Consider the following 21,346-nt stretch of genomic DNA (forward strand, 5'->3'; position numbering starts at 1 on the left):
TAAGAAAGTCATTGGATGAGTTTGGTGCCAGGGGTTTCATTCAGTAAAGTTTGTAGGAGTGAACCCCCGGGAGTAAGCAAATGAATGGAATTTTAATTCCTTCGTCAGATATTTATTGAACATCTAGGACATGCTGGGCTCTGGGAATGAAATATACGCAAATATGGACGGGGTCCCTGCCCTGATGTGGCTTATCTGAGCTGGAAAGGTGACATTAATAGAGTAATCAGAACAATTAATGTTTAATGATACAGTGTGTGTTGCTGGGGAGCTATAGAGAGATGTGACCTGACCCTAGGGTAGGGGCTCGAAAAAAGCCTGAGGCGATGACGCAGAATGGGAGACGTGAATGAATACGGTTAAGTAGGCAAAACGGAGCGGGGAGAGACTTGTGGAGGGAAGCAGCACAGAGCTTCGGAGCGCCCCAAAGAAAATATGCATGGCTACACTGCGGGGAGAGTCCGGGAAAGTACAAAGAGTAAAGCTCCCGGAACAGGCAGGAAACGGCGGGGAGAGGAGGCTCCACTTACAAACTACAATTCCCAGGAAGCATCTGGCAGACGGATGTGAGGTGAGGCGCGAGCCGCGACCTTTGAAGGAAGAAAGGAAGTGCTTTGGCGTCGCGGAGCCAGAGAAGCGGGGTAAGGTAGGTAGGGGCGCGGCGCGGGAGGGGCGGCCGGGCCGCGGCGGGCCGCAGTAGCCGGCTGCCGAGCGCGGCGAGGCTCCGTGTCGTCATAAGGCGGCGGCCATTTTCGCGGGCGGAGGCGGCCCGAGCGGGCGCTTGGAGAGCGGGGGCGGGCGGGCCTGAGGCGGTGCGGCGGCCGGGCGGCCTCGGCCACCCGGTAATCGCATCTTCTCCCGGCGTTTCGTTTCAGAGGGAGCAGTATGTCCGCGGAAGTCCCTGAGGCAGCCTCCGCGGAGGAGCAGAAGGTGGGTGTGCACGGGGAGCGGCCCCGGGGTTCGGAAGGCCCAGAGGAGAGGCTGCCGGGCCTGCCGGGCGGCCTGCTCCAGCCGCGTGCGGAGAGGCGCGCCCGGAGTCGGCTCCGGGGCGCCGGGTGCAGAGAGCGGGAGGAGCCAGTGCGCCCCGGCCCTGCCGGCCGAGCTCTCTCCCACGTCTGCTGCCCGCTGGAGCTCTGGTGCCTAGCGCCGACGTGGTGGGCGTCTGAACATTGTCCACGTCTTCGCCGAGGCTTGCCGTGGCGTGTCGCGTTTTCCTTACACTCGACTGTACATACGAGCCGTTTCTGTGCGTGGAACCTGAGTTTTCCCGTGAGCTTCACTTCGCGTAGGAAGTTTTATTTCTCCCTTGGAGAACTAACTCTCCACCTACTGGTATTGTCCGCATGTTGGTGTTCGCGCGGTGAGTTAGACCTCGGTTGGCATTTCAGTTCGTCTTTGTTTGCCCAGCTCCTTAGTTCTCAGTCTCCTCATCTGTAAAGTAAGACTAATAATACTTCATACGGTTGTTGTGAGGCTTAAATGAGGTAGGTAACGTACAATATTTAGCGCCGTCTCTGCGCAGAAATGTGAGCCACTGCGATCTGCATACGGTTCTACTTGACTGAAAATCAAAAGCTTGGAATTTAAAATTTTTTTACCAACTTAGTTGGTCTGGATTTTCGTAGAAACAGGAATATTTTTTAAACTCACTTGTAATATTGAAGGAAAATATGCCACGAATCAGTATAATTCAAATTATGAATATTAAGGCTTTCTCTTTTTTCTGTGCTAAGTTCTTTACCCCTTCCACCATTATTATTTCTGCTGCCCCACCCTCCAAGGTTCTTGTGGCCGGCCTGCAAAGGCCCATGATACCTTGTTTATTAAATTGTTGGTGGAAAGTTACCGGCACTTTTTCTTGAAAAATCAGAGGGCGTTATCATAAATAGATTTGGCCTAATGCTTGCACTTTGTAAGGGCTTCTGCTTAATGTTCCACCCATGCTCCTAATCAGGTTGGAAATTTGCTTAGTGTGTTAGTGTTCCAAACCCACTCCCTATGTTCTTAACCATGTTAACCTTTCTTCAGTTGGATGGTTTTGTTATATTGTGAATATTTTTTTAAAAGAAAGCAATAACATAAATAATAGGCCAAGTTACGATATTTTGGGGAATATTCCAGTGAAAATTATGTTGGATATTTTTTTACACTTAACAAAAACATGGACTTTCAGGGCATGCATATAGATATAGTTTAAAGATTACAGTCTTAACTGTAACATGAAATGTCATTTACTAACTGAAAAATATCTATCGTGGTGTTCGTAATTGCTTGGGATTTAAGAACCCAGAAAAAAAAATACAAACTGTCTTGTGTTGTCTTGTCCTAAACATGGAAATCAATCTGTTTTGACTTCTCATGTACAATAGTGTGCTATGTAATTTTCTTTTATGAGATTTGTTAGTGTGCTGCCAGAGGGTAAAGTGTTGATTTCTACAGTGTAAATACTTTTACTTGGAACCGCCCAATATTCTGTCCCTAACATTATTAAACATGTCTTGAATGTTTTCTCTTCATGAATGTCTACACTAAAAAGTTAATTCAAGTCCTTTGATTTTCAGGGCTACTGTCATTAATACCAAAGTGTGTGGGTAATATAATGTCCCTTCTTGAATTAGGGATTGGCTGTAGATGTTATGTGCCCGTAGCATGGATACCATCCCTAAACATGAGGAGAATGTGCAGAGTCACTTCTGTGTTCCTATGGGCCAAATCACCTGTTTCTTCTATTTGGAAGAATAGTTAGATGACCTAAAAAATTGGATTATTCTCTGTGTACCCAGTTGACCTTTCAATTAAAGTCAAAGTATTCAGCTAAAATACTTTTTTTTTTTTTTTTTTTTAAGATTTTACTTATTCATTTGAGACACAGAGATAGAGAGCATGAGCTGGGGGAGAGGGAGAAACAGGCTTCCCGCTGAGCCAGGAGCCCAATGTGGGGCTCGATCCCAGGACCCTGGGATTATGACCCAAGCCGAAAACAGACGCTTAACCATCTGAGCCACCCAGGCGCCCCCAGCTAAGATACTTTTATAGTTTTATGGTACGGTAGCCTATTGCCTCTGAAAAATTAAGGTAAAGAGATGAGCCTGCATGGAGTAAAAGCTAAGTCACCGTTTCTCTTGAGTGCCCCTTGTAAGAGAAGAAAACCGTAGAGACCACTGTTTTTTATTGGGATATTAATTAAATCTGTACAAACATGAAAATATATAAACATCTATCTCTTTAATACTCCTTTAAAATTAAAACGGGCACATGGAAGGTTCAGTTGGTGGAGCATGTAACTTTTGATCCTAGGGTCATGAGTTTGAGCCCCACACTGGACGTAGAGATTACTTTAATTTTTTTTTTTAATTAAAACAATTAAATACAAACAAAATTAGTGTAAATTATTAATTCATTGTGGCATGGTATTTTGCTGAAAGTAAATTTCCAGTGTATTGAGAATGTGGTAGCAATTGTTAAGTTAAAGTGTAGGAACTCTTTGAGTATGGCAAGTTAATGCCCCCCCTGGTTGTATGATGACTCAGTTCTCCTTTTTAAAGAGTAATCGGTGTGATTATTTAACTCTAAGGTCAAAAATACATCATTACATTTTAAATTCAGCTCTGTTCTTTTCTCATTATCTTGGACAGAGTACTGCTTAGTCTCTCATCATAAATGAAAGCTGAGATGGAATTCATGTAGCACTTAGAGACGGCAATTCAGATGTGCTAGTGTGTGGTTATATTTTTTTCTTCTAGATTATCACTGAAGTGAAAACAAAACATTAAAAAAAATTTAGCAAGGACCTCTTGGATCTGTCATCTGTGAATTCCACTTTGAATAACACTAAGTTTAGTCAGACTGGTGTATGGTCTTGTCCGGGGGTGAGAAGAGGCATGTGGAGACTTAAAACACATAATTCTATGTTCATTGTGAGCATCTTAAGCTCAGGGACCCTCCTTTATTTATTTATTTTCCCATAGCATCTATCTTAACCTGATTCATTCCATTCATTTCACTGTTCAGAAAATATTGGTTGAATGAAATTTTCAGTTGAAACCATTTCTGAAGTACTATTTCAATACAGATGACAATGCTTGTACTGCAGTTTATAAAGGGGAGGGATAGACTATAGTCATATAAAAACCTTTGATTAGACCCACTTAAGAAATCTGAATCAAAGTAGAGGAATGCATATATATGTATTTTTCACATATACTAGGGTTTTTAAGTTTTTTTAAAAAGATCTCAATAGCAGGTTTTCTAGAGATTTTATTACAAGATTGTTAAATTAGTAAGATGTCTTAGAAGAAGCTAACTCAAGTAGGGCTCTCAACTAAAATATTTTTTTTTTTTTTAAGATTTTATTTATTTATTTGACAGAGAGAAACACAGCGAGAGAGGGAACACAAGCAGAGGGAGTGGGAGAGGGAGAAGCAGGCTTCCCGCAGAGCAGGGAGCCCGATGTGGGACTCCCAGGACCCTGGGATCATGACCTGAGCTGAAGGCAGATGCTTAACGACTGAGCCACCCAGGCACCCCTCAACTAAAATATTTTTGTCAGTTTAAAAGATAATGCTTGGTTGGGGCACCTGGGTGGCTCAGTTGGTTAAGCGCCTGCCTTTGGCTCAGGTCATGATACCAGGGCCCTTGGATCAAGTCCCACATCCGGCTCCTTGCTTAGTGGGGAGCCTGCTTTTCCCTCTGCCTGCCGCTCCCCCTGCTCATGATCTCTCTCGCTCTCTCTGACAATAAATAAAATCTTTAAAAAAAAAAAAAAAAAGATAATGCTTGGTGCTTTTTCAAGTAGTAGAAAAGGAAGAGAAATATTGTGTAAATTACTTCCATTTGTCATCATTAAAGAGTGGATACAAATTGCTTTCCTGTTTTCCTAGTTTTTAAGGATTTGCCGTTAATATTGGCATTTTCTGGGGCTATCTTAACGCTGCCTTTGGTAACTAAAAAGCTCAAGGGTGTTTTTTATTTTAATTTTTAAACCACAACCTGCTGGTCTGCTTTGTGTGCAACCATTGATTATCAATCTAGAGATAAACCTCAGAAAAGTTTTAAAACGTTTCTCTTTGCTAGCTTAGCAACACTATACAACAGTGTTTGAGGCTTGCCTCTGTTGTTTGTTAGGCTTTTATTCCTGAACCTGTGCTACTATAACATGAAATATATTTCAAAGGTGAACTGATGGTGAAACTGTCAGGTGTTTAGAAGTTTCTTAGCCTTATTGAGACAATTGGAGTACATTGTGTTCATTCAGTAGGCTTTTATTGAACACCTGTTAAATGCCAGCCACTGTGCAAGTAGCAAGGATTTAATTGGACCACAGTACTTTTCCCTAGAGGTTGATAACAGTACTGATACTTTCCTGGCAATATCCCAAAGGATTTGTTGGCTTTCATTAATCTTTTCTGTTTATTCATCAGTCAGTGCATCAGTGAACATATTGCTGAGCAGGTAGAGGAGAATTTGCTTAGAGTGATCAGATTTTTATTGCTGATGTTGCTGTGTAACTTCTCTGCTGAAGTCTGAAAAGTGGTATCAATCATTCAGATTTATTAGCAGTCCATGACAGACTACATAATCCCTAATTTTTTGAATGTTCTTTTTTCTGTATGTTTTTATTCTTATGCCCCACCTACTTACGAAAAGGATATCTAATGTATTTCAATAGACTAGTTCACAAAACAAGTGCCTAACAATATTAGGCTGTGTGCTAGGTGTAGAGTATACAATGAAGATAAATTTATGTACTTGTTGAGGATAACCCTCATTTAAAATATTGTTTTTAGTTTTTTTTGTTTTGTTTTGTACATGATAAGCATATATCTTTGTCATGGTAATCCTGGGTTTCTGGTTTCCCAATTTGTAGCCAGAGTAAATGTTCCAAAATTCTAATGGCCCTTTTACACTTCTCCCCACCAAAGGTGTTATCAGCATAGGAACCACTTAGGTGAGTGAATCCACTCACAAAGTAGTAGAATTGCTGTATAACATAAAAGTTTCTTGGAGGATTAAATTTTTTTTTTTTAATTTATTTGAGAGAGAGAATGAGATAGAGAGAGCATGAGAGAGGGGAGGGTCAGAGGGAGAAGCAGACTCTCCGCTGAGCAGGGAGCCCGATGTGGGACTCGATCCCGAGACTCCAGGATCATGACCTGAGCCGAAGGCAGTCACTTAACCAACTGAGCCACCCAGGCGCCCCGAGGAGGATTAAATTTTGAAAACAGATTTGAATTTTTAAAAATACTTCCTGGTTAAGCTTATCATTTCCCTATTTTGTTGGTCCTTTCTATTGTATCTGTTTATTTCATTAACTTCTTTTTATTTTCTCCTATTCTGTTCGGGTTCCCTTCTTTGTTTACTAAAGTTGGATACATAGCTCATCAAGTTTTCGTTTTCTTCTTTTCTTTTCTTTTCTTTTTTTTTTTTTAAAGATTTTATTTTTTTGACAGAGAGAGACCGCGAGAGAGGGAACACAAGCAGGGGGAGTGGGCGAGGGAGAAGCAGGCTCCCTGCTCAGCAGGGAGCCTGAATGTGGGGCTCCATCCCAGGACCCTGGGATCATGACCCGAGCCGAAGGCAGACGCTTAAAGACTGAGCCACCCAGGTGCCCCATCGTTTTCTTCTTTAAATATAAGCCCTTTGGGGGACCTTTGTTGTATCCTACAAGTTTGGTTAGTATAGAATTTTTATTATCAGTGAGTTCCATGTGTTTTTTTATTCCCATTATTTTTTTTAACCATTAATTATTTCAGTAATGTAGTTTTTTAAGTTCATACACATTGCAGTTTTAATGAGTTAAGCTATTATAGTAATGTATTTTAATTTCCAAATAGTAGGGATATATAAATATTTTTATTATTGTCTTTTTTTTTTTTTTAAGATTTTATTTATTCATTTGAGACAGAGAGGGAGAAGCAGGCACCTTGCTGAGCCAGGAGCCAGACATGGGGCTCGATCCCAGGACCCTGGGATCATGACCTTAGCCGAAGGCAGACACTTAACCATCTGAGCCACCCAGGAGCCCCTATTGACTTTTAATCTTATGAATTATAGTCATAGATGGTGATCTGGATGAAAATGGTTGACTTGCTTTATAGCCTAGTATTTCTTCAATTTTTCCATTTGTGCTTGAGAAGAATACATATTTCCTAGCTATTGGGTACAGAAATAAAATCTGGTATCTTGACTACTTTTTATTTTTCACCTATCAGTTACTGAGGAAGCTGTGTTGAAATCTCCTATGCTGATTGACTTGTCAGTTGTTACTATAATTCTGTCAATTTTTGCTTTAAATATTTTGAGGCTTTTTTTTTTTTTTTTAAGATTTTATTTTTAAGCAATCTCTACACCCAGCATGGGGCTTAAACCCATAACCCTGAGATCAGGAGTCACATGCTGTACCAGCTGAGCCAGCCAGGCTCCCCTTTTGTTTTGTTTTTAACCTCATATATTAAGACATTAAAATCTGAAAAGCTAATGTGTCAGTTATATCTCAGCGAAGTTGGGAACATTATTAAAGTGACTTGTCAGTATACATTAATGTATGCCAATTTCTTTGCTATTACTTCCTAAATCTCAGGGCTTTTTCAAGATTTATTTTCATTCTAGCTGAAATAAATGTTTAGGAATTACTTTAAAGGATGTCTAGAAACATGGAATCACACCAAGTTCTGTGTGCCCTTTTGCTTTTTTTAACATAACCAAAGGAATGAATTGCTTATTTTACCTGATTTTATCAACTAGTGTCCTGTCTGGAGAGTAGAAACCACTTTGGGTATTTTACACAGAAAGGGACATGATTTAGGGAATTAGAATTCAGATTATTAGAAGAAGGGTGAAGGAATAAAGGGGGGAAGATGATATTGTTTCTGGAGGTGAGGAATTGCAGAAAGCTGTTGATTCTGCACAAGTGAGCACTATTCTGAGCTCAGCATCCTCTGTGCATACTGTCATGTGGCAGCTGCAGTAGCCCCTGATTATCTGCTTGATGCCCCTCTGCAGGAGCTCCTGGGCTACTGCTCATCTTCACATTGTTGGTGGCTCCTCACCAGGAGAGTGGATTCTTTCTCCCATTTCTTTGAATCGGTTGTAGGTGTCATGGGCAGAACCTAATAAGAATTCAGTCTGGGAAGTGTAGCTTCAGGCTTCTAACTATAGTGATTTAGGGGAGTGTTTTAAAGAAGGGTAAGTGTGGGCTGAATGCCAATGGACACTCTGCCACCTGACATGTTATTTATACTTCACTCTACAAGTTCCAAGCATTTCAACTTCCTTATCAGTAAGGTCTTATAACTGTACATTTGCAAAAAGTTAAGAATGTTTCTGTATGATCCATGAAAAGTATCCTAGGTGTCTTGCTGGTATGTACTGTGTTTTAAAAGTGTAGCTTTGGTCATATTTTTCCCCCTTTTGGTGTTAAACGCAGCTGAAATTCTGAATCCAGCTACAAAGTTGGAGCTAGCAGACATTTGCTCTTGTGCTGCGTATTTGGCAAGAAAGTTCAAGGATTAATTTGTTTTTCTGGGACATATTATAAATTCATTCTAAATCTAAATGATACTTTCTTCTGTAGATGCTGTTGCCCAAAACATTTTTTATAGTAAACTATTTTGATTTAATTGAACATGCTTAATATTATATGTAAACATACATGAATATATTCCTTATTTAGAAAATAAGGGAATGCCAGGTACAGTGGTATATTGTGTACAACTTTCTTCCCCTCTCTTAAATGAGGGAAACCTGCAGAAACACTGGAAATTATGGAAAGTTGCTACCCTTATACCAGGAACTTTAAGGAATTTCTCTTACAAATAGAGAACTGATAAGTCAACTCAAACAAAGGAAGTGTAGAGCCTTTATTTCCCATGCCCAAGAAAGCTGGATGGTTTTAGTGGAAATGTAGGACTCTGCTAACACCCTTTAATTTGAATGTGGGAGGACTCAAAGGCTGTAATCAAGTTACAGTCCTTTTCAGCTAACATCCAAATTTAATGTTAACCAATTTATAAAACAACTGTATAGGGGGACCCAAGAATAGGTTCCTTCTCCCAGTTCCCCAAAGTAGCACCACTGTCAACACAGCTAGACCTACAGCAGATAACTACAGTGAAAGCCGAGCCACTGAAGAGAAACTGCAGCCTGCCTTCCTGCACTAAACTAGTAACCTTAAATTTATATTATTTCTTTAGCTTTTGTGATGAATACAGTATAGTCCTTTTTTTTTTTTAATATTTTATTTATTTATTGGAGAGAGAGAGTGAGAGAGAGCATGAGAGGGGAAAGGGTCAGAGGGAGAAGCAGACTCCCCACCGAGCGGGGAGCCCGACATGGGACTCGATCCCGGGACTCCAGGATCATGACCTGAGCCGAAGGCAGTCGCTTAACCAACTGAGCCACCCAGGCGCCTGAATACAGTATAGTCCTACCTTACATATTACATAGGGGTTAGATTCTAAAGTTAGTAAGGCAGGAATCGCATATAACTAAAATCACTCTTGAAAAACCCCAATGAAGTCATAATCATAGTGGAGACAGGCCCATCAATTCTTAATAGGAAGAATAGTCACTTTTTTAATCTAATGGTTGAACAGGTGTCTGGGCTGATTCTTCAGTTGATTGACAGCTGAGGTGGTAGACTTGTAGGGGCTGAGTTTTTTAATACTAGAATGATAAACAAAACATTGATACACTTAAATTCTGAAAGAGACCCAGGATTGAGGTCATCATGGGAATAGCAGGTTTGCATCACACACCTCACACTTGAGCTCTCTCTGGGGCATACTCTTCTTGAATGGAATGACTGGCAGAATCACTGATACTATTTAGAGTCTCTATCTCTGGCAGAGCATACCTAGTTGAATTTTGTGTATATCAAGTGAGTGATGTGACCACTTAAAGAGACTGAAAATCTAAATAGATGCATGGAACTGTAGCATAAAAGGAAGGTCGAACACTTAAAGCAGAAGGGAGCATACATATAAAGGAAGCCCCATAGAAAAAGTGTATTTGACAGCAACAGCAGCTTTAATCTCAAAATACTCCAAGACTAAAAATGAGATGTACTAACACATGAGGAAGCTGGTCAAGATGAAGGAGATATTGACGATGTATAAGCTGAACAGAGCTGATTATAAAGCATGTATGAATATAACTTTGAGGAAAATGCATGCAAAAATCCTAAGTCGTTTTGGGCATAAATGATTTGCTTGCTGTACAGGAACAGAAGGCTTGGCAATTATGGATATTCATTTATTTTTGACATCCCTAAATAACTTGGAAGAATTTAGATATGCAGAGGTATGTGATTTTGCCTAGCTGGTACGCAGAAATGAGTCCATTAGCTGGAAGGTGCACTTCAGCATTGCCTATCAGGGAAACTTTGTTTTTCTTGATTCATTCATTCTTCAGTACTTACCATAAAGTGATAAACACTGCTCCCCTTTAAAATATGGCTCTTGGGGGCGCCTGGGTGGCTCAGTTGGTTAAGCGACTGCCTTCGGCTCAGGTCATGATCCTGGAGTCCCGGGATCAAGTCCCACATCAGGCTCCCTGCTCGGCAGGGAGTCTGCTTCTCCCTCTGACCTTCCTCCCCCTCATGCTCTCTGTCTCTCATTCTCTCTCTCTCAAATAAATAAAATCTTTAAAAAAAATAAATAAATAAAATAAAATATGGCTCTTGGGCAGAAAGTAGACCAAATCAAAACTGGTGTTAAAAGTGAGTAGGCTTGAGTGGACTCTGCCTCTCGGCCCTGCTGCCCTAACCTGCAGGCGGGGACCATATACACATGAAAGGGGGAATGAAGAGTTGAGAAGAGGAGAAAGAATAAGGGGGAAGAGACAGGCCCTCTTTCAACTTGACAAATAGTTTCTGTTGACCATGAAGGGATGGCTAGGACTCTTGCAGTCACTCCAGAGTCTGTAGATGGGATCTTGCGAAAACTGAAAAAAGTCAATGCAAGAAAAATGCCCCTTCTTAGATGCCAGTGGTATGAGCAATCATACTGTATAGACACCTAATGTAGGGGGTATACCACCATGTCCTGAAATGAGACATAGCTATTTGAAAGGACTGACCTATTCCCAGGACTGAGACTGATTCAGTGGGTTATGGGATAATCTACCAAATCAATTTTTGGACCGTGAAACTTCTTGGGAAAGTTTCACATGGGGGAATGACGGGGTTTAGGACATGCTGCCCCCAAATATGGCACCTTGGGATATTGGATATTATAAGCTGAAGGAATTTGAGAAATGGTATGTACAGGAAGGACTTTTTTTTTTTTTTTTAAGATTTTATTTATTTATTTGACAGAGAGAGACACAGTGAGAGAGGGAACACAAGCAGGGGGAGTGGGAGAGGGAGAAGCAGGCTCCCTGCAGAGCAGTGAGCCCGATGCGGGACTCGATCCCAGGACCCTGGGATCATGACCTGAGCTGAAGGCAGTCGCTTAACCAACTGAGCCACCCAGGCGCCCCAGGAAGGACTTTTTGATCTTCCCCTGAAGCAGGTCATTAGATCCTCAAATGAGAGGTGCCTTCCCTATAATCGGAGATAGAGGGACACTGAGAAGACTGAAGAAATAGGCCTTGCTGTTTTCCTCTATTTACCACTTTCATCTCATATTCCTTTTTGTCTTATCGTATTTTTTTCACTTTCTCTCTACTTTTGATTAAACTTAGAATAAAAATCAGGTTTAACCATCTTTGGTCTTCATCCTTATGAAGCCTCCTGTATGACATAAAATTTGTATTAAGTAAATTTATATGTTTTTCAAAAAAAAAAAAGTGAATAGGCCTGGGGCACCTGGCTGGTTCAGTCGGAAGAGCCTGCAACTCTTGATCTTGGGGTCATGAGTTTAAGCCCCACGTTGGTTGTAGAGCTTACTTTTAAAAAAAAAAGGCATCTGGGTGGCTCAGTTGGTTAAGCGTCTGACTTTGGCTCAGGTCATGATCTCAGGGTCCTAGCATTGAGCCCCATGTCAAGCTCTGTGCTCAGCGGGGAGTCTGCTTGTCCCTCTGCCCCCCTCCCGGCTCCTGCTTGCTCTCTCAAATAAATAAAATCTTTTAAAAGAAAAAAGTTAATAGTCTTAAAATATTGACAGTCATTTGGTCAGAAAACACATTTTGATACGTTATAGAATGGGACCTTTGGCATGAGCAGTATTTGTCATTAAATATGGGGAGAAATTAGGGAATAATATACACTGATATGAAGGTTGACAAAGATGTTTTTCTTTAAAAATACCGAGGCTGAGTGCCTGGCTGACTCAGTCGGTGGAGTGTGCGACTTTTGATCTCCGGGTTGTGAGCTTGAGCCCCATGTTAGGTGTAGAGATAACTTAAGAGAAATAAATTCTTTAAAAAAAATAAAATTAAAATAACCAAGGTCTTCTATATTGAGTTAGGGCAAACCTCCTGGTAAATAAGCTGTTGCTAATTCCTATTAAAGAATCTCAGAGCTTCCAATCATACATGAATTTGCATTAACAGGAGATCAGATCTTTTTTTTGTATTTTAACAGTATGACGATGGTTCTCTAAATATAGGCAAAGAGCTGATGAGTTCCACGGAAGGTGACTAACTATAAATGTATTATACATGACTGGAAGGTAATGGCAAGCAAGATTTCAGAGCTGAGTTATCTTGATATTTTTATCCAGTGTGTGGGGTGTACACATGCATCCCAGCTATAATAGAGCTATCACATGGATCATTTGAAGAACAAGACAGAGATGTTTTAAAAGCTTCTGTGCTTGATTTCTTAGTCAGATGCTGCATTATTTGGCACTCGACAACTGAAGTCAGGATCCAGATATTAAAAGGCTCATTATTTTAAATAAAAGTGATTTGGAATAGGCAAGTAATTTATTTTAAATTATTTCAGGAAATGGAAGATAAAGTGACTAGTCCAGAGAAAGCTGAAGAAGCAAAATTAAAAGCAAGGTATCCTCATCTGGGACAAAAGCCTGGAGGTTCAGATTTCTTAAGGAAACGATTACAGAAGGGGGTAAGTTCTCATGTGTAATCTTCAAATGCTTAAACCCTATGAACTCATTGCGATTGCAATTATGAAATGGGTGTCTGTTTATATATAACTCTGTACCTTACCAGATATAAATATACAGAGAGACGTATATAATTTTTCCAATATTTTATACTGGTTATTGTATAAATATGTATGATAAGAATGAACAGCTCATCACGTTAAACTGTTTGAAGCATGTAGAAAGTACAGATAGTAATAGAGCAGAACCCGTGCACCCACCACCCAGATTTATTTAGTATGTTAATATTTTGCCATATTTACTTCAGTTTTATCTTTGTAAGAAAGGAAATGTTGTAGATATAGTTGAAACCTACCAAATGTGTGTATATATATCCTTCCCCCCTTCTTTTCGAAAGCAGCGACTATCCAGAAGCTGGTATATACCCTTCTGCCCATATTTTTTTTTTTTAACTTTAACCTGTTTTAAAGATGATTTCCATGCAAAGACTAAAAATATTTTTTGTTTGGATGAAATGGTTGCTTATAAAAGCAGAGCTTATTATCTCCTTTACATAATATATTTTACAGAGTTACTCTAATACAATTTATGCATGGTAATTTTAATAGTTCATATTACCGAAAACATTTTTTCAAAATCTTACCAATTTGTGAGGTAGAAACCATTATTGCTTAATAATGAGGTCTGAGTTGTGATAATGCTACTTGTTCGTTCCTTAGGTTTTCTTTTCTAACCCCTTTGTAAAAAAATTGACTCCATCTTTGGTTAAAGTACATTTAAATGATTTACCACACAGGGAACAGGGAAAGATGAAGAGAACTGTTAATTGAATCAGGTGCCAAATCATGTTTTTCCTTTAATAAATACCTTGAACATACTGGTATCTGCTGTTTGGTTAATAAACACATGTCCGTATGTACATGTATGTTTATATGTATAGGTTTTGGCTATAGTTATATATGGATTATTTTCTCAAATCAAATTGCAAAAGGATAGTTTTTTCCAGCTTTACTGAGATACTATTGACATAACATTGTGTAAGTTTTTAAGGTGTACACTGTGATGATTTGATACCCATACATGTTGTGAAATGCTTACCAGGAAGGTTAGTTAACACATCCCTTACCTCACATAATTGCCGTTTTGTTGTTATAGTGAAAACATTAAAGCTTTACTCTCATAGCAACTGTCAAGTATACAATTCAATATTGTTAACTTACTGTACATTAGATCCCTGGAACTTATTCATCATATAATTGAAAGTTTGTGCCTTCTGACCAGTATCTCCCTATTTCCCCCATCCCACAGCCCCGGGCAACCACATTCTGCCATTTCTATGAGTTTACTGTTTTTAGATTCCACATGTAAGTGAAATCATACACTTTTTTTCTTTATACCAAGAGAATATGGTAACGTGGCACATGGCTGGCTCAGTTGGTAGAACATGTGACTCTTGATCTCCAGGTCATGAGTTCGAGCCCCATGTTGGGGGTAGAGGTTACTTTGAAAAAAAAACAAAGTTCAGCTAATAAAAATTCTAACAGAATTAAAAATAAATAGATAAGAACTTATTTTTAGAAGTGGTAAAATACAGAATTATTATTTTTTTTTTTTGAAGATTTTATTTATTTATTCGACAGAGTGAGAGAGACCGCGAGAGAGGGAACACAAGCAGGGAGAGTGGGAGGGGAGAAGCAGGCTCCCTGCCGAGCAGAGAGCCCAATGTGGGGCTTGATCCCAGGACTCTGGGATCATGACCTGAGCTGAAGGCAGCCTATTAATGCCTGAGCCAACCAGGCACCCCCAGAATTTTTTTGCTTTATATGAAAGAATAATGTTCATAGCTTTGAAATACTAGGATGGCAGGTAGGAATTATACCAGATATATAAAGACAAAACCTCTAAGGGGCACCTGAGTGGCTCAGTCAGTTACGCAGCTGCCTTTGGCTCATGTCATGAACCTGGGGTCCTGGGATCGAGCCCCACGTTGGGCTCCCTGCTCAGCCGGGAGCCTGCTTCTCCCTCTCTTCCTTGCTTGTGTGCTCTCTCACTATCTCTGTTGCTATCTCTCTCTCTCTTTCTCAAATAAATAAAATTAAAAAAAAAATAAAAGCATTATTACAAAGATAATGTAACGTAGGGAGTAAATAGAAAAGCAGAATGAGAAACATGTTCATTACCAATATAGTTATGTAGAATGTATTTATATCTAGTCTAATTTTGAAATGGTCCCATGGTGTGGTTTTAGTTATGAAATAAATTATGTAATCATCTCTATTAAATTATTACTTGGATTTGATTATTAAGTGTATAGGAAACTTCTTTCCTTTGCTAATGTCTAGCACAATTTATGCTAACAAGCTTTCTTCCAACATTTGGGCTGTTGTCTTTGTAATTTTCCTCTAGCTTCACTATGGCTTTTTAAGTATCTTTAAGTCAGAATTTATAAACATCGTATCTTGGGAGTTGGTACTGTAAATAGTTGGGAAAGAGAAAATGCTGCTTGAACCAAGAAATAATTATATAGAATTTGAGAAGGGAACTCTTGGATGATTTTGCATTATACCAAAATGTCAGTGAATAAGCACTTTTATATTAGGGAACTGAAGTCTTACATTCAGCTGTATCATTTCTTACTATTTTAAAAGGGTTTTTATTTTTTAGATGTCTGGATCACAGGGTCTTGGGTTTTAGTCTTTAAGTTACCTTAGTATCTTTAAACAGTTTCTTTTTCATTTGGGAGGGTTGATTAGATACTTATATTTAGTCCCTTTCTGTTTCACTGTACTTATTAATGTTATTACATCTATTTTAGGCTTTTCACAATGTAGCTTGTATATTGTAACATACAGACTGTTAAAGCTGGGAGGGATATCAAGAAGCAGTCTGGCCCATATTTTTTCATATTTGTGGAATTTGTGAAGCCCCAGAAAAACTGAGGATTCAATTTTTGTTGTTGTTTAAGATTTATTTATTTGAAAGAGAGAGCATGCGTGGGGGTGGGGGACAGAGGGAGAAGGACAAGCAGACTCTGCACTGAGCACAGAGCCTGATGCGGGGCTCCATCTCATGACCCTAGATCATGACCTGAGCCAAAATCCAGAGTCAGATGCCTAACCCACTGAGCCACCCAGGCACCCCAAGGATTCAGTTTTAAGAAACATGGCCTTAAAAGTTTGTCACTGTAGGTGATCACTTAGTGTCAATGCAATTATAAATACTGATGTAAGTGTGGCTCCTAAATTTGGGTGGGAGGAGGCTTTTATAAGTTTGTCACCCAGACGATCCAGAATATGTTTTGTTAAGTTTTAAAGAGTTTCACTTAAAATGTAAAATTTTTAAGTTGTTGAAGACAACTAATATTGCCTTGTTAGCCTATGTCTGTCCTATGGTGAGAGACATTGATTTAGTTCACTCCTCTCTTTAGAGCAGTTACAATTGTTAAACACTGATTTTAGTTTTGTCTCTGGCCACATTAAATAAATTTAATTCCATTTCCCCATGCAGAGTAGCCTAACAAGTAAGTGAGAACCCCTTGTGATGAACTTTTGCTTACTATAAAATAGGTATCATTAGCAACTAACTTTATTACTTTGGGGAAAATATTCCTAAATTTTGTACTGTGTGTTAAATTTCTCATTTTGTGCTTTTGACTCAGTAAAGAATTGGGCAGTCTGCTTTGTTCTCCCCTAGAAGCTATTAAATTTCAGAAGTAACTCTCTAATACGACATTCAGAAGTTCTGAGATTTCTTTTCACTATACTCATTTTAAAACACACAGAAATAGGGACGCCTGGGTGGCTCAGTCAGTTAAGCGTCTGCCTTCCGCTCGGATCTTGATCCCAAGTCCCGCATCGGGCTTCTTGCTCAGCAAGGAGCTTGCTTCTCCTTCTGCCTGTAGCTGTCCCTGCTTGTGTGCATGCTCTCTCTCTCTCTGACAAATAAATAAAATCTTAAAAACAAAACAAAAAAACCATGCAGAAATAAAGCTGCAGCAAGCCTTAAAAGGACCTGGTCCACGTTCCCTTGTTACTGCTCTGTGTGTTACATGTATAGTGACACATAAAAAGCAGTTTTCTAGCTTTAGGCCCTTTGGCTTTAGGCCTGATCTGGCTTATCAAAGAATAGTCCCTTGAGGGAGGCAGCCACTGAGACCTTTTCCCAGGCCACTCAACAATCTTAGACTAAGCTGTGAATTCTCATCTACTTTATTTACCACATGAGATACCCCTAAAGTCTCAAAGAGAATTTTTTTTTCTCCCTTCACCTTTTGTCCATGAGGCACTCATCTCATTTTTGGATTATTCCTTCTTTCCTACCTAGAAAGGTTAGGTTACCCTCCTTTGAGCACTCATAGCACCTTGTGTACTAAAAATAGTATAATGTTTGGAGTATTTGACTGTTGTGCTTCTTTATCTCTCTCTCCAGGACTCTGATGTGCCTTATTAACAGGCACTCAGTAAAGGTAGGTTAAACACGATAGATGGAAGTCAGAAACCAGGCAAATTTGTCTGTTTTTACTCTGAAACAGATAACTCATGTAGATTAGCTATATTAAGGTTGATCTTTAGCTCTCCTTAAAATTTCTATTTTAGCGATAAAAGGGTATCATTATTACTTTATTCATCCCTCCACCTAAAAAGAGTGATAGTTGTACTTAGGCAGTGTCTTAAGTGAAAAACAAGAGGTGTAGGTTAGGGATGTGCATTTTAAGTGATAATTTCTAATGAGTTTATTTCTTCTGTTACCCTAGCATTTATATTTTAACCTTAATTTTTATTTTAGTGAACTGCTCTAATTCAAATAAATGATTTTAAATCCTTGCAGAAATGTTCATCCTAGATATCAGGACCTGTAATAATACAAGGTTAATTGAAAGTGTGTGGCACATCCTAAATGCAAGTTAGTGGATTGTTTTTATTTTCAGAATAATTTAAGCAAGAATTTTAGTCTGGTTTTTCTGTTAGTACATGAAAGCTTTGCTGTTTCATCTATATTAATGTTTAAATTTTTTTAGATTAACTTATTTTATCTACATGTTAATCAGTATGATTGCATATGAAAGTTTTAAATTCCAGTCTCAATTTTTTTTTCCTTGTAGCAAAAATATTTTGATTCTGGGGATTACAACATGGCTAAAGCCAAAATGAAGAACAAGCAGCTTCCTACTGCAGCTCCGGATAAGACAGAGGTCACTGGTGACCACATTCCCACTCCACAGGACCTTCCTCAACGGAAACCATCCCTTGTTGCTAGCAAGCTGGCTGGCTGATTAAAAGAGCTGAACTGCATGAATCTTCTAATTCCCATTATTTCTCCTTAATATGTTACTTCTCTGCTTTTTACTTCCTTTCATTCACCAAGTCATTTGAGAATGACAGCTTTGCAGGTAGCGGTAGTGTGTGCTGCTATTGTAAGGGAATATACGTGTGTAGAGTTTTGATTAGTTTTAACAGTGCACTGATAAAGAGAACATGTTAGAGCAACATAAAGTACTCTACTTGAAAATAATTGTATATATTACCTAACTTCTAGTGTAGGACTGATTCAACAAGTAACAAGCAAGTTTTACAATTGTAATATTTTGGCTTTCTTTAATTCATCTTAATTATAGCTTTGTATGTTACTCTTATTTAATATAACCTCTATTGTATTGATTTCTTCTGTATTTTCCTTTTGGATTTTGTAAAACAAGTTTAAGACCACAAGTTGGAAGGAAGATCACGCTCTTCAAACAAAAATAGATGGGGCTCTGAAAGATTTCTCTGTGCTTGAACTTGAATGGCCTTAAACCTGTTTCAGCTTTAACAATAGAATTTTACTTGGGCAATATTTGCCCATTCTGGTGTAACTTATGTGACTCTAGTGCTTAACAGCTGCCGTTGAAGCTAGTATTCTTACTCAGTTCTGTAGTGTTAGAGTATCTTTTGTTGAAGATGTGAATGAAGTGTGCATGTGCATCGACTGTTGAATTCACTTTTGTGCCATTTTTGTAAATACAATAGTTTTGCACAACCTCTCACAAATGTCTGTATTAATTTCACATATTAAAAAGTAGATGATGTGCCAACCAGAAGCACAAGAGTTCCTACACAAAACTCTGTATGTCATTAGAGCTTTTGTATAGTAAGAGTAGTTTACAATCTTGGGCTTATAGAATACCAAACAAATCTTTGCTAAGTCTGTCATAGACTTAAGCTTTTTCATTTGTTATTAATATCCATGACATTCAGTGGCCTTGTGCAGATATGATATGTTGCTTAGGCATATCTTTTGTCCTATGCAGAACATTTTCATTTTGACTTTTATGAAAATTGCAATTCATGTAATTTATATAAACTTTTTTAATGTAGAAACTTTTTACTTCCACAGTCAATTTGGGGGACACTAGAATAAAAGGCTTCGATACTCTGCCTCCTGTGGCCCCTCCCTCCTTTTTTTCTTGCTTTGACTCAAATCGTGTTCGGCTGTGCTGTTTAGTCTATTCAGAAGCATAGGTGTATATCCTCACTCTTGAAATTTGCTCTGCTGAATGCTATATTTTATAACAATGATGTTTTTCTTATAATTTCTCAGTTGTTAATTAACCACTCTTAATTCTGTATTATTACTAATATCTGACACTTGTTTAAATAAAAGGAACTTTTTACTGAAACAAATACTTGAGAAGACTGGCCCAGGAACCCATGTCAGGATGAGCTGAATTCTGCTAAATAATTTTAAGTAAGCTAAGTGAATTATACTTGTGACACTTAGAGTCATTTATGTGGTAGGTGGAACATACTCATATTAAAATATTTAGATATTTTACTTCTATAGATGTCACTTTAATAAAATAATCAATTTAATTTTACTTGTGGTTTATCTAGTTAGTAAGAATTTTAATTAACAGACTTTATCAGGATACATTTACTGCTCTTTTAAGAGCTCTTCCCATAGGTGATATAATGCTGTAGCATGACAATGAAGATCAGTAGCCTGAGATGATAGTATTTTTTTCTTTGTCTTTGACTTGCGCGGGGCCTCCCCTCTTTTTGGATCCAGGCATTTTTTTCTAGGTCTTGGCTCCATCTGTATACTTGCTTTCCTGTGACTCCAAATCATTGTAAATGGTGCCTTGAGCATAGCACCTGCACTTAAAGGCTGCCTAGCACTCTGAATAAGGCTTGCTGATTATCTTCCTGTTCCACGCACCCCAAAAGGCAGAAAATCAATGAAGTCAGTAATGTTGCAGTTTGTAATTTTAAGGATCAGTTATATATAAATATATTTGTGATGGGAGCAAGTAGATTATTCCACAATATGTATAATCATTGTAGGATCCATTTAAGAATTAGGAAATACCCCAAAGTAGAATTTGTGTAATGTCTAGTCTTTTTTTTTTTTTTTTTTTTTTTTTGGTGAATATTTGCAAGCTGTCAACATTAAATTTACACATTAGAGATGATTAATCTGAAAGATCACAGAGACCATGTTATTCCTGACCATGATAGGACTCCTGCTGTGGTTTGCAACAAGTGATATAACCTCTGTCTAAGTTTTATTTGTAAAATACAATGCTGATATTTAACCTACCTCAAAACTTGTTGAGGATCTGTGAAATACTGAGTAAGTGCCCAGAATAAAATACTGTTGATTGTCTTTTTATTGAAAGTAAGTTTCCTCATTAAACCAACCTGCCTTCTGTAAAGTCACAGTGCTTAAAATCTCAGGATTTTCCATTAGGGAAAGACCTGTCAATAAGAATTTTTAGGTATAATTGCTCAGCCTCCATTATTGGTGCTTGGGATACAGAGGTTTTTAATTTTTCTGTTTTTTGTTCTGCCTCAAGTCTCAGTTTATTGAAGACATACTTGCACACTGTTCCACCATTGCTTGAAGGAAGATGTTGACTAGATGAGTTTAATTCCCCATTTCTCTAATTTGAGAGTTGTGGTTTGAAAAATGGCTAATTTTAATTGTCTTATTTATTGTAAATGAATGTTGGAGTCAACTGAAGTTCAGGGTAACAAATATTTCATGAAAATTGGCTAAAGTCTGAAATGAATTACCTGTTTCATGTCCGGTTGTTCCCACTTTGGTAGTGCATTTTAAGAAACATTTCGTTTTTGAAAGCTACATCTGACTCAATTACAGTTCTTGGCATGTTGGGATAGTAAGAATTGTTAGATTGTTTTGATGAACTGGCGGCAGCATGTTTGCAGTCTGTTTACAAGTTATTCAGTACTCACGTGCTGCTGACCTAAAAATAAGTCTTAACTATTCATCAAGGCAGGCCGGGTGAGGCCTCTCTCTACTTGTTCTCGAAAAGTTGGAATTGCTCTTTTTACTTGATTTAA

At 38.6% G+C, this 21,346-nt stretch overlaps 1 protein-coding gene and 1 non-coding gene across 4 annotated transcripts; one reads left to right on the top strand and one right to left on the bottom strand.

Annotated features, from left to right (window-relative positions):
* The first annotated feature begins 546 nt into the window (after positions 1-546).
* ARPP19 (cAMP regulated phosphoprotein 19) lies at positions 547-20,648 on the top strand. Of its 3 annotated transcripts, XM_045900053.3 has the most exons (4): positions 547-646; positions 876-930; positions 12,887-13,009; positions 18,109-20,648. In XM_045900053.3, the coding sequence occupies exons 2-4, from the start codon at positions 886-888 to the stop codon at positions 18,277-18,279; spliced, it is 339 nt and encodes a 112-aa protein (XP_045756009.1). In that variant the 5' UTR covers positions 547-646; positions 876-885; the 3' UTR covers positions 18,280-20,648. The 3 variants fall into 3 exon arrangements, with proteins under 3 accessions (XP_045756009.1, XP_064426534.1, XP_045756011.1); XM_064570464.1 differs by lacking the exon at positions 547-646 and having other exon boundaries at positions 734-930; XM_045900055.3 differs by lacking the exons at positions 547-646; positions 876-930 and adding an exon at positions 1,054-1,360.
* TRNAR-CCU (transfer RNA arginine (anticodon CCU)) lies at positions 7,347-7,419 on the bottom strand. Its single transcript has one exon. It is a non-coding gene; the product is annotated as a tRNA-Arg (tRNA).
* Positions 20,649-21,346: the final 698 nt, after the last annotated feature.

This window comes from Mirounga angustirostris, unplaced genomic scaffold (genome assembly GCF_029215605.1).
Source record: "Mirounga angustirostris isolate CCGP_5_RB_7025 unplaced genomic scaffold, mMirAng1.0.hap1 SCAF_9, whole genome shotgun sequence".
Classification (NCBI taxonomy): Eukaryota; Metazoa; Chordata; class Mammalia; order Carnivora; family Phocidae; genus Mirounga; species Mirounga angustirostris.

Coding starts and splice junctions, on each gene's coding strand:
- ARPP19 (XM_045900053.3), top strand. CDS start 886: ATGTCCGCGGAAGTCCCTGAGGCAGCCTCCGCGGAGGAGCAGAAG. Junction 931..12,886: donor CCTCCGCGGAGGAGCAGAAG/GTGGGTGTGCAC, acceptor AAATTATTTCAG/GAAATGGAAGATAAAGTGAC. Junction 13,010..18,108: donor GGAAACGATTACAGAAGGGG/GTAAGTTCTCAT, acceptor TTTTCCTTGTAG/CAAAAATATTTTGATTCTGG.